Here is a 13,954-nt window from a genome sequence, read left to right as displayed (position 1 = left end):
GTCACATCAACTCAACAAATGGATCTTGTAAGAAACTATGATTTGTCATAATAATTGTAAAGAAAAGCCATGCTCAGTGTGACAGACTGCAACTAGAAGGCAATAAGATGATGTTTTAATGGCTTACAGAGAATTCTTCTCTTATAATGCTTAATTCAGATTTTGGAAAACATCATTGATAGTATTGAAAATACAAAATAAAACTAAGTTCAACATCAAAGATTATATCTTAATTGTTATATAAGATCATATATAACAATATTCTTTGTTTAAGATGACAAGATCACTTTACTGGCCATATACAATTTCTTGTATTAGGAATTTGTCTTTTTTCGCATACCCCAACTTGCTCTCCATGAGACACACAGACAGGGAGAGAAGCTTGGGAATGTTTTTTCCATCAGAAGCAGTAAAATTAACACAGATTTTATGTACAATTCACTTTAAATAAATTATATACCTTATTTTCTTAGAAACAGGTAAATTTAAATTAATAGTGCCTGTTTGCTATTGCTAATATAGACTTTTAACCACACAGCCTTTTATAACACACCTAATGTTTTAACAAATATAAATATTTTACTCTAGTATCTTACATCATTAAAATATTTTGATAGTGAAGCATATTTTCATTTTTGCTTAAGTTTTCACCACATACTTACTCTCTTATAGCTATTTTTTCTGAATGTCGAGAGGATACTGAAGACATGCTCTGAGACATCTGAAGAAAAACAAAGCGTACTTTATTATTTAATCGAAAGGAAAATATCGTTCTGATCCATATCAGCCTCTTAACACTGGCCTGCCAGATTTTCTGCCTTTATATTCAAATATTGTATCTGTGATCTCAAAAGAATATTAATATATCTTAAAAATACATAAAATAAGATATTGATTGTGTCTCAGTAATTCCATTTTTCCTTTTTTTTTGGCCTAAATTGATGATTCATGGAAAGCAGTTCCTTTGGTAGCGTTTCCCATGACACTGCTAGTACAATCTATCCTTGAGGTGTTATCCAGGGGTGCCTGGCAACATTTCACTTAAAGCTTGGACAAGCCGGTCTCCCTAAAGTTCTCTCTTAATTCAATTAGTGATGCAATTTCTCACTTCTCTACCTGAGCTCTTATGCATTATGACTGTTGCAAGTCTCCCAGAAGGATACTGCACATTTTTGGTGAATTATATGCAAAGCAGATTGGGATCCTTTAGGGATATATACATGCAAGCAATTATTCATTACTTTTAAATCCCAGAGGCATATTTGTCACCAATATGAAATAGAAAATAAATCTTTAAAGATTAGATAGATACATTAGAAAGAAAGAAATATATTAAAATATATCTACCAGTCTTTGATTGAGACGCTTATTTTCTTCTTCCTTCATGTGTAAAGTCTGTAAAACAAAAAAAACTTCAATTCAATATAAATTATCTGCCTAAAGAGTCACAATAACTTATTTTAGTAAATACATAGTAACCAAATAGATTTCAGTAAGCAACAGTAATAATATTATTAAAAGAAGTAAAATGCAGACTTGATAAAAACATCAATTTCTTAATTTGCTTACATTGACCTATCAAGCAAAGCCTTAACAACTTCTCATTGCATGTAACAAAGTATTATGCATGAGCACAGAACTATTTCTATAAACAGGCTCATGGTAAATATATTACAGAAACTGTAGAACTGTATCAGGCCAAAAAAATCATTTTTTAAATGGGAATAAACCCATACCATAAAACAGACTTATCAGCAAATAAAACCTTTCAAAGCTCAGAGCATGTGCTACCTTACATTTCTAACAGTGCATGCATATTCTATTCTTTTCCTCAGGAGAAATTCAATAAAATGAACATTAAATTGATAATAGCAAGTTCAATTAAATAGCAAAACTGTTAAAAGGACAGCACAACATCATATAATGCATTATTGCACTAAACTCACCCTTTCTAATAAAAGGATCCGTTGCTTTTCCTCAGATAACATTGTTATGTTTTCACTAAAAAGGAAATGGAAATAAAAACCATTAAAGTGATATCATGTAATGCCTGTAAAATAATTGGTCTCGAAAAATATTACTTTGCAAAAAGATCATGAATTATACGAAGATAATATATCTATTACAACCAAGTATCTTTCAGGTTGGACTTCCTTTACACACTATTAGACATGACTAACATTCCATAGAAGCACATAAATTACATGTATCTGAAACAGCCCTGCTGTTCACATCTATAAGACGTCAAAGGATCAAAACAAGGAGGTTTGATTTCCTATAAAGAAAACACCCTTTAAACTGTTCACTAATGGAGGATCTTGTGCAATATTTTCTACGAGAAAAGTTGTGGAGCAAAGACCTGGAGTTACCGATTCTCTTTCTTCTTTCTGTAGAGGTCACTTTATTGGAAATTTTAAGAGCCATGAATGAACTATCTCCTCAGACTTTAAGCTACATGAACATATGAGGTCATGCTGAAACTAATTCTAATTAATCTTATTGTCATGATTCACATGTTAGAACAAGTGTTATCATCCTTAAATCTGACTTAAATCTCCTTGTGGCTCCAACTAGCTTTCTGAAAAGAAAAACCATATATGTTCAGCTCAGCTAATAACCCCAATCCCATTTTAATGCCAGAGTTTAAACAAGGCGCAGATCAAAGAGCCTGAAATTGTATTAAATAAAGGTGTATGTATAAAAAGTGAATAAACCCACAAATCCTCATCTAAACTGGTAGTTTTTTAAATTATTTTACTTTGAATTTCATTTCTTTTAAGTAGCTAGTGTTCACTGCTTTTATTAACTGGCCCTCTGTGATATGCGTGTGTATATAAACACAACCTACGTAACACGAGATTTTGGCACAAGTGTGTTAATATGCAGTGCAAAGTAACAAAGATAAAGCTACAAGATGCTGATAGTCTTTTTTTTTAAATCAAAGATTCTCAATACATAAGTATTCAACACCTTTGCTATGGTAATATAGTAAATGTTTTTCAGGGGCAAAAGAACATTATGACATGTTACAAAGTTAGTGTAATGGTTTGTCTTTGTGTAATCAAAGTGGGATGACTTGACTTTAGAGTAAAGCCATCTGACTGTACGTTCTCTTGGACAGATATTAAAGTTCAAGCCATAACACACAAAATATGACAAATTGACTGTGATGATTATGGAAAAAATCAGGGATAAAGTGGCAGGCACAGATCAGGAGAAGGTTAGTTATCTATCCATCCATCAATAAAAAGTGGAATGTGTGTCATAACACTAACTACATTATCAAGATCAGTCCACTTCTTACAAATTGAGAAGCTGGGCAAGCAGAGAACTGGTTACCACTGTCATACATTAATCATATTCTTGCCTCTACACACAACTGGTCTTTTGAGTGACATGAAATAAGGCTTTACTGAAAAAGACTCATTATTCTCATATGGGAAACATTGCAGGCAGGTAGCAGACGGTGTTATGGTCATACAAGACAAAAGCTTTGAACTTTTTGACTTAGCGCAAGCCTAATACAGCATATCACCCAATCAGTACCACTCCTACTGTTAAACTTGTTAAGACCTGAGGGCAAATGACAGAAAATGGATGCTATAAAATACAGGCAAATCCTAGCAAAAACCTTAAAGAATCTAAAACAGCCACAGCAGAATCTTAAATAGGTACGAAAATTCACATTTCAGCATCAATGGCCTAAAGTAAAAGGCTATAGCCACGCATAAGTGGTATGATAAGGAAGAGAGTGAGTGTCCTTGAGTGGCCCAAAGTCCTGAGTTTAATCCAATATATTTTTATGGCATGTCTTGATAATTGCAGTCCATTAACATTCTCTAAAAAAGTCTAAACTTTAACATAGGGGGTTCAATACCTTTGCAATCACTACATTTCACTTTATATACACTTATTTGCAGGTTTAACTTTAACATACAAATTCCCTGACTTAACTTCCAAAGGATGTAAACTCCACCTTGAAAATGGGGTTCACATTATACAAAATGGAAAATGTATATTAAGATAATCTTGTATTATATAAATATCATTATAGATATAAATCATTACTGTATTATTTTACATCTGTATGTGTTTGAGATGTTTATGCAACTGTTTACATCTTTTCCTCCCTGACTTTATGTCCTCTGAAGGCAAAATGCCTTAACAAAAATGTTCAAAGAAACTTTAAGAGCCTATATTGCTAGAGGGAAAAAAAGGAATTTAACTCTATACAGTATTAGATATCTATATTTATCATATGTACAGCATTTAATGTATCTTTATGTAGAATTATGCTGTACATAAAAGTTGAATTTAAAGGTATTATGCTGTATTTTGATCTGTGTACTGTACGTACATGATACACCATACAATAAAATTATTCCAACTTTAAATTTAGTGTTTAAATCAATGTAATGTTCAAAAATGTTGTTCACCCTCTAAAACACACACAGAATCTCTCTCTCACACACATGGTCTTTCCTTCATTGTTAGTTTTCTAATTTTAATTCTGAAATGTTTCAAACATGGTTAAATTACATTTAAGTGCTCAACTTAATGGGTTATTAAAAGTAATTATTTTGTTTATACACAGAAAACATGATCTCTTTGTAAACCTAAAACATGAATGTACACTACTGTCGACTTACATCACCATGTCCAGATCCCTTTTTCTGTTGCAACACATTGATTCTTAAGGAGTAAGAATATGTCACACTAAATGTTCTCTGGGGAATATTTAAGTCTTTCCACTGCCCATTAATCCCCCTTTCCATTATTTTTTATAGGAAAAGTCCCTGTTTTATGGACCCCATTAAGGATGTTAAATGGGCACCCCATGTACTTTTTGTATTTTTTTGTATTCTGCTTCTGTACTCATGAACCTGTTTCTGTCTGATGAAATTCCAGTTCTGAAAGCTCTACATGAATCCACAAAAGATTTGCTGAAGCATGTGTAAGTGAAAAGCATTATTTTGGTGCTCACTTTGCTGCTGTCAATAGCAATCTCACTACACAGTATTACATTGAGAAAAATTGATCTGTGTAGTACCAAGATATAGAAATCAAAAGTATAATCTATCCACATTTCAAAGCAAATGGCCTTAATCAGTTGCCAAAATCATGAAGTGGCCAATAGTATCATCACAATGTAATCCAACTGAGAACCTGTTGGTTGAAATACTGTAGATAAGGTACATGTAAGTCAATCACACCTGGGAATCCAGTTAAGAGCATAACTACTAAATATTACGTTAGTAACTAATTTTAAATATTATTGTTATTTAAACCTTTTCATTCATATATTCTATTTTCTATATATGGTATGAGCTGCAATATGATACAAACATTTTGGAATGGGGAGGAAGATATTAAAGTCACTCTCATCTTACTACCTCAGATTTAACAACTGGCTATTGCTGAATAGCTTGCAGTTCCTAAATATACCCATTCTAAGATGTAGAATTGTGTAAAAGTTTCTATAAACATTATGAAAGTATAACAAAATGATTTTATACATTATTTTGTAGTAAATTGCACTAAATTAGCAACAACAGTGTCAAAAATAATGCTGTAAACCAAACAAAAACATATTTTGCGCAACCTGTCAAGGGTGCAGCCCTGCTCCCAGGATAGGTTCTAGGCTGCTTCCACTCATACCAGGAATAAACAGCTTTCTGATAATGGACGTTTGTTATCTCACACACATAAACATTTCCTTTGACCTTAATGCATTGTATAGACCATACTTTGTGTAATTTTACAAACGATGGATGCTCCTGAGTTTGATTATCATATTTAACAACCCTACTTTGTGTTTATTTTGTACTAAAATTAATGTAAAAGGTGTACATTCATCAGGTATTTGTGATTTTATTGTTACTTAAGCATTCCAAGATTATGGGATGTGTATGGAAAAAAATGAAAATGATGTGCATGCTTAACCACAGGCATTCAAAATCCAGTGTAACAGGGCCCAGGGATTAGTAAGGTAGTTAAAGGTAGATAAGCTTGATAAATCCATCCTATCTCACTATCTTGATATGTATACTGCTGTTTATTAATATTTAGCACTGCTGTTTATTATATATTCTTTTTCACACAGTCCTTTCAATAGTACGTGCTTACTGAACAGCCATCATGCTGGCCTCCACTGCTGGATCTATTCTCCCATCCTCTCCAATGGCAGCAACAGAGGCCAACCTCTCAGAGTCTACAGGGGCTTCAGCTGAATACGCTCCTGCAGCTTGTGCATCAGGTTGGTTGGCAGAAAAAAATGCAGAGGAAACCAGAGCACTGCTGCGAAGCCTGTTAAGCTCCTCCTCCAGTTTCTTCTTTTCTTGAAGCATTTCCGCTCGGTCTTTAGAAAGAGTTTCAATGAGATCTAAAACACGAACAAAAAAGTACTTAATAATCAAGATAAAAAGGAAATTCTGAAATTAGTATGTTTACAGACATCCTAAAATGGTAAAAAAAAAATGTTTTTATGCAAACAAGCTAGTGTTGCAAGATGCTTGTCGTGTTGTATTACTGAAAATCAGGACAAACCAACATGATTTCAGCTCACATTAAACTTCAGTTTTTATTTACTATAGTAGCCTACATCATAATGGAAAGGGTTTAAGCAGTTTCTGGTAAATCTACTTGTGCAGCAACAGGGCCTCACAAACGCAAATGCTGTTGTCACACAACAGCTGTGAAAGGATCCTACTGTTTGTGCATGGTGGTCATTTTAAGATAGAGTACTTGTACAAAAGTAGTAAGTAAAGAGGAACAGACCTTTATCCCTTTCTTGTTGTTCAGTTATTTTTTTAAGCTTGTCATTCAACTCGTTTATTATTTGTTCCTTCTTCATTTTTTCTCTTGTCAGAACAGTGTTGAAGTTTGTCTGCCAAAAACACAAGCCAATTTATTAAACAGAAATGGTACATTGACAACACCTTGTTAAAGACCAGTTTTACAGAACGCTCACTATAATTTTTAGATAAAAGTTTGTTTTTAACTTTAAAAGGAATTATATTAATCTTGATGTACCACAACTACAGTCTACTAAAAAACTAAAACTACAGTCCAGAGACATTTTAAGATGGCTGGTCTGCCTATTTGGAGAATGATAAGAAGGGGATCCCATTAAACCTTAAAGTAACTGCAAACGGCACTACAAAACTGTGAAATGTAAAAAAATATGTGAAACATAAACCATTTAAGGACAGCATCTGGCAAAGTACATAATTCTGTATCAAGAATACCAAGATAATGAATCATTCCCAAATAAAAAGTAAAAACAATAGCTTACTGTGTTTGTTACTACATAATGTAAAATAATACTCACACAGTGCAACTAACTTATAGGATGGCATAAAATAATCTGGTATCAGCCTGACATGAAAGAGAGATTTCCATATACATGGCAATTTAAACATTTTTAAATTTGCATTCATATTATTGTTTATTCAGTTGGTTACAAATTATTGTGAATAAGAAATACAGGCTGTTTGGACAATCACATGACTGTCATGAAGTGCTGCAGTTGTTAAGAGGGTAAAAGCAAAACAGTATTAGGAAAAATAGCACTTCAGTTCTACTGTGTGTATTCTGTAGTGGCTACAATGAACACAATGTAAATTACATAAAAACATTTTCTAGATGTTATTCTTATCAGAATGTTTAAATATCTACATAAACTACATTGTTCAAAGTAATTTCTACAAAAAAAAACCACATTCAGATACAAACATATACATACAGTCACAGCTAAACATCAAAAGTAACAAATGAAAGCAAGATCTTATTTATTTTAATTTGGTTTGTCAAAGAAAATTATAATACAACATATTCTGTCACTACCTGTGCAGTAGAAAGTGCCTATAGCCAATAGGTAAAAAAAAAAACTTATGGAATACTTCTAATAGAATAATCCTTGACCCTCATGAGTTTTTCCTTCAAGATGTAATAATAAATCTAATGTTAGTCTAGCTTACCCATGCAATAACACTGCTACGGACACCATAGAATTGACAGTCATTAGTCAACATTTCCTCCAACAAAAGCAGCATTTCCATTCAATTCAAGACTATCTTGACTTCATGTTCAAAAAGTATTTTTACAGTTTTACTTTCCATGTAATCTCAAAGCTGACAGACATAACATATAAAAATAAACATCAACACTCTAGAAGACATCATTAAGCCCATGTCTTTTACGTCACATAAAATTATACTTTAATGAAATACTCAATGTAATCTAAAATGGGAAATTTTACTAATTAATAACTATAACATATGACTATTTTTTATTACATTTCTAAGGGAAAAGAACTCTAATCATCTGCTGATTGAAGTCATCATTGAAGCATGTTGGACACACTCCAAGTCCAGTGATGCATCTGTATTGTGTATCAAGTAATAGATAAAAAATGCATAGTTTTCAACAAAATCTCTTTTGGTCTACTGATCTCTTATCCATCTTAACATTAGGATTTTCAATGCCTAAAGACTGATGTTTATGACTCCACTGACTTCTGTGGTTGCTAATTATTCACGTCTCTGTGCTCCCAAGAAATCTTCAACTTCCTATCATTACTGCATGTTCAATACGCTTAAAAGATAATGATAATGATAAAGATAATCATTATTAAATGGCTTTAGTGCACATTTATTAAGTGATCTTGATATTTAAGAAAAGCTGCAAAGAAGAAGAATAATGTGCACTATGCCTTTAAAAATGATATTCTCCTTATTTCAAATTCCACTGATAGCTGGGATTTCTTATTTCTGGGATTTCTTCTAATAGCTGGGATTTCTTATTTATTGCACATCTCCAGTCATTGTTTACACGTCTGTATTGTTTATATTCAAACTGTCTACATGTTTACTTGTACATTGTCAACTGTTTGTTTGTATATTGTCTTAATGCACTGTTTGCACTTTGTGTTTTTACACTTGTTTTACAATCGAGAGACTTTCTGAAAGTAAGAATTCCATTGTACCAGTACATGTACTGGTTACATATGGCAATAAAGTTCAAGTTCAAGTTCAAGGATCACAGCCCATTTTATAGCTTTAAGAGTTTAATTACAGATTATGTCATATGAATAATGTTTCACTGTTACTGTGTAAATACACAATATAATAAACCTAAAACAAGTTTCTGGAGTGCAGGAAGTGAAACATGAAGATGTGCTCATGTTTTATTCACTAAGCAACTGTGTGAGAATAAAATTAAATCATTCCATTTAATTTGGTCAATAACTCCAATTTTTCAAGGTTTCTATTTTCTGTTATTGTTTTTTAATTTTGTTAAATTATTACTTTAAAGAGTTGTCTTGGCTTAAAAATAAACATTTTTTTAAAAATGACAGGCTAACAAAAACTTTAGCAGATGTTTAACGTCCATTTTGTCCCAGAATGGAACATCAAAAGAAAATAATTAAGTAGGCTTACAGAACAGACAGTGAAAAAGGAAATACCTTAAATGAGTTCCATCTAAATTCTAGAAAAAGTATTAAAATTGCTTAAATAATTGTGTCTTGTTGTAGTATTAGTAAGTAATATTGTATATAAGAGATAATTCATTAAAATTACCTGTAATAATTCATTAAACCCAAATGGCAAATCGAGTTTAGTCTAATCTGAAGAAATAAAAAAAATGTGACTGAGTGAACAATAGCTCTTTTTAGAGAACAATTACTTAGATGACAGCTATTCATCTATGGCAGAAAACTTGAATTGGTTAAGGTCATAGCTATTTTAAAGCAGCATTTATTTCAAAAGAGAAAGTTATTTCATTAACCTCTCTTTCTTAGTAGTCTACTGACGTAAATGGTAAGTACATGTTTAAATGTATTTACCCCGTTGTGCAAAAGTAAATGACTACAGAGTAGTCATGCACTACCTGCGAATATATAAAAAGATGTGATTTTAGGACTAAGTGATTCACCAAATAAAATCAGAGGCAAAATGTATTATCAGAGGGGGAGAAATACAGCTGTTGAAAGAATTTTTTAAAAATGTATCCTAACCAAAAAACAAATATTGTATTAATATTTGAGGTAAGCTGAAGAAACAGAGGGAAAGACAGAGAATTTGAAGGGCAAGTGGTGGTAATTTACTAATTAAATAAATCAGAAATAGTAAATTGAATTAGTTTATGATAACTTATGAACAGAGCCTTTGCAACAGTACAACACATTACAGTAATATATTTAAGATAATCATAATTTGTTTAAATTTCTCTATCATTTTCACAGGCAATAGGAGTCTATAACTATTTCCTGCAAAAAAGACAACATGGTTATTGGTTGTTGGAACAACAACAAACTTCATGAGAGAATATCACATAAGACCGGCATGCTGTGTACAGAGCATGTGACAAAACTGTAACGGCCAAAAGGGGATAAACATTAAACATAATGATATGGTACCTATGTAGAAAGCTCCATAAGGCTGTTATTATAGTCACTTACTTACAGTCAAGGACTGTTATTTATTTTTTCCTAAGCATTCTCATTTTATGTTAAATTTTATGTCCAATTACTCAATACAATTCCAATAAATTCAAAGAGGCAGAGTAAATTTGTATGTAGCCATTTCAACTTTATAATAGCCTTGAATTCACTCAAAAACAAAGTTGTTTGGTTGAACAAATAAACAAAAAATTCTGGTTTAATAAAAAGAAACCTTGGCACTGTTTGTACTTAATGATACTGAACAAGAATCATCTGAATACTGTGGAATTAAAGTTACTAAGATCTTGGTCTTATGCCTTTGTGTCACATATTGTAGAAACAGAAAATGTATGGTATTTTCTTGTGAAGTTATGCTATTTATTTTATTAAACATAGCCACATTCCGAACAAGGGTTCAATTATTATTTGTTTTTCCTCAATAAATATTTGGAATTTACTTTTGTAAATTATGTCTTACTCATTTTAAAAACAAGAAAAACAAAGGTAAAAACATGTGAGAAGAAACATTTAATGTTGCAAGTTGTTTGTGCTGTGATTTAAGTTGTTGAACACAACGAAATGACTATCCAAAAGAGTCCTGAGCTATTTAAAGATACTTCTCTGCCAAAAAAAGAAAATATACCAGCAACATAGGCCCATAAATTGTACACAATTTCTTAACTTATTTTATGTTACAGGCTGATACAAATAACTTATAAAGTTATAATTATCACATACCCATACATTGCAGGGTGACAGATTGTAGAATTAATCATCTCATGTATTCATTGTCAAACTCAATGTAGCATAAATGGCTCAAACTAACAGCTCAAGCAAAAGGAAATGCACAATCTTAAATTTTGTGTGTTAAAGGGCAGCCTTAAGTCTTTCTCACGCTTAAAATATGTGCAGTGTCACTAAACATTACATCTATGAGTGTTATTTTTCAGGTTCACAAGACTTCAGAAGTAGAAAATAACTCACTATAGTTTTTTTGAAGTACTTCCAGCCATAAATTAGGGCTATATAGCAGAATAAAACAAGAGATGTCCCCAGTTTCATAATTTACTTTTCATAAATTACTTTTTGTACTTTCATCCTAGTGAAAGTTGTGTAATCATTATATACCATTAACTTTTAAACTTTATTCAATATAGATTGAGCACCACTGCACTGCTATAGAACAGGGCTTACTGTGGAATTGCAATTCTCTTTTTGGTATAGGTACACACAGACATTTGTCTGATGATGCCATACTTGCCTGTCAACTTCTAACAGAGGTTCTGATGACCCCAAATGTTCCACTTCACTGTTTATTGGATGCCACACCACAAGATCTTCCCACAACACAGGGAAAATGTGCCGTCCATATTAATCCTCCCTGTTTCCGCAGGGCATAAAGGTTTGTACAAGAAAGAATCAACTGAAAATACTTGTAAATTTAAAAGCCCTAAAGGTGAAAGCAATAAATGCATAACCCCACAGACTCAACTGGCAATATAATGTGCTCTCACATGAAACGAATAAGTTCAGTCTGTCCGTATCGTCTCTTCTATGCTTTAATGTTTATCTCAGTAAATTAGTTTATATAGGAGCCCTTTACATACTGAATGTAACACAAGATAGTTAAATCCTAGTGCTCTCCCTTATTTAGTTGACCTGTATATGGTGATACAGTTTTTGAGACATTTTCATAAAAAACAAAGGCATTATTTTGTCAGGTTTGCCATAAAGTAGTATATTCTATTCTCAACACTGTTCTGCTATTTTAGAGAACTACAGTTCCAGGAAAACATTTTTGCCTCCTTTCAGATCTTCTTAATGTTTGCATGCTTACGCCACTGAATGTTTTTTTTTTCCACACAGCGACACTTGATGTTGGACGACTTTGTTTATGAAATAAATAAAATAAGCACCAAACATTTGTGTTATTTTTTATCTTTCAGGGTCCCTTTATGTATTATTGGATCCACATGGATCTCTGATAACATTCAATGGTAAAAATGTATAGAAAAATGCAGAACATCTGGTAAGGGATGAATACTTTTTTCACTGAACTGCTTTTCACATGGTGGGCTGACCTGTGAAATCTGTGACAATTGTATTGGTATTATAACCAACTTTTTACTCATGTAGGTTTTAATATTGAAGGAAAAAAACTGTAAGATGCAACTTGTTTTACATACTTCACATTCACATCCCATATTTTTCAAAATTGTAAGAAATAACATTTTCTGAGAACAAAATTTCAATGATATAATATGCAATATGTTAGAATCAAGTATATAATGCATTTAGCCTCACATAAAAAATTAAATCTTGATTTTAATTACAAGAATAAAGCCTGAAATTCAAAAAGGCTACCAGCATGACCAGGTGCAATCACTGACTGGGTTTATATGCCTTATATAAACTTGTATTAGCCACCGCTGTTAATAAAATGCAATACAGTATATGCACTTTCACACTGATTTTGTGAGAAATGTGTGTCTTTATGAGACAAGAGTGTGTAAACAAGATAGGAGCAGTGGTCACAACATTTATTTTTGTAGGTAAACCCAAACAATGATAATTATGATTATACTAATACGTTCATCTTAAATGCTGCCCTTTAAGAAGTGTTTTTCTTATTAAGAAACTGCATTACTTTACAATTTTAGTTCACAAAAGATACATAAAGATCATATTATTTAAAGAGTTCCTACAGTATATCACAAATAAATATTTGGATCACATGCTGTATTTCACTTGAGAAACTGTGCTGTTTTTAAGCAGGCATCATAATGTTCACAACATTTATTGTAATCATATTAACTATTGCTGATGTTATAAAGGTCTTAAAGTTTCAATAACATAACCTGAGACCTACTTAAAAAATACAGTTTTCTTTTATTTTACGTCAATAAAATCCCTATATTGGCAATATCTTCTAAATCACATCAATTCACTATTCCTCTGATAACTGACTTTCAAAATGCAGTCACTACAAAAAGACTACAGACCAATTATTTGCTTGTGGACCTATGTAGAAGACTGCACTATTGACAATGGAAAAATAATAACCATGGGCAGTAGTATGTAAGCAATATGTATTTATGTTTATGAAAAATATTATGTCAAGAACATATAAATACTTAAGTTTTATATCTTTGGTGTCAAGAAAAAGCCTTCTCAGAATCTTGAAGCATTCATAAATTTCTATAATCATATATTCATTTAATAAGTATTACAATGTTATCAGTATTATAATTTGTAATGAAAGAGTGGCAGGGGTTCACAAAATTTAACACCAATTTTACAACATTATTTTGAATAGTTTAAAACACAACTTTTAATAAACAGAAACTCCTGAACTGAACCAAACCAAAAATGAAAAGTAAATTATTAAGTCCAAACCTACATTTAACTGATGAAAAACATTTTCCTTTTCTGATTAAGAGTTCAATAGTTTTAAGAGTTTCAGAATATGAAAATTCACACTATAATTGTATATTTATGTATATATATATG

General features: G+C 31.8%; 1 protein-coding gene across 1 annotated transcript in view; it reads right to left on the bottom strand.

The window, feature by feature from the left end:
• Nucleotides 1-13,954, bottom strand: part of rb1cc1 (RB1-inducible coiled-coil 1) — a 72,337-nt gene that overhangs the window by 10,715 nt on the left and 47,668 nt on the right. The window contains exons 17-21 of the mRNA XM_088918914.1: nt 6,778-6,886; nt 6,127-6,382; nt 1,947-2,001; nt 1,348-1,395; nt 663-721 (exon numbers count right to left, since the gene is read on the bottom strand). Coding sequence (XP_088775040.1) covers nt 663-721; nt 1,348-1,395; nt 1,947-2,001; nt 6,127-6,382; nt 6,778-6,886 — 527 coding nt within the window. The remainder of the gene's footprint in view (nt 1-662; nt 722-1,347; nt 1,396-1,946; nt 2,002-6,126; nt 6,383-6,777; nt 6,887-13,954) is intronic.

This window comes from Atractosteus spatula, chromosome 6, assembly GCF_055471065.1.
Source record: "Atractosteus spatula isolate fAtrSpa1 chromosome 6, fAtrSpa1.hap1, whole genome shotgun sequence".
NCBI lineage: Eukaryota > Metazoa > Chordata > Actinopteri > Semionotiformes > Lepisosteidae > Atractosteus > Atractosteus spatula.
Note: the sequence above shows the minus strand (reverse complement) of the source record. Positions and strands in the feature narration are given on the sequence as shown.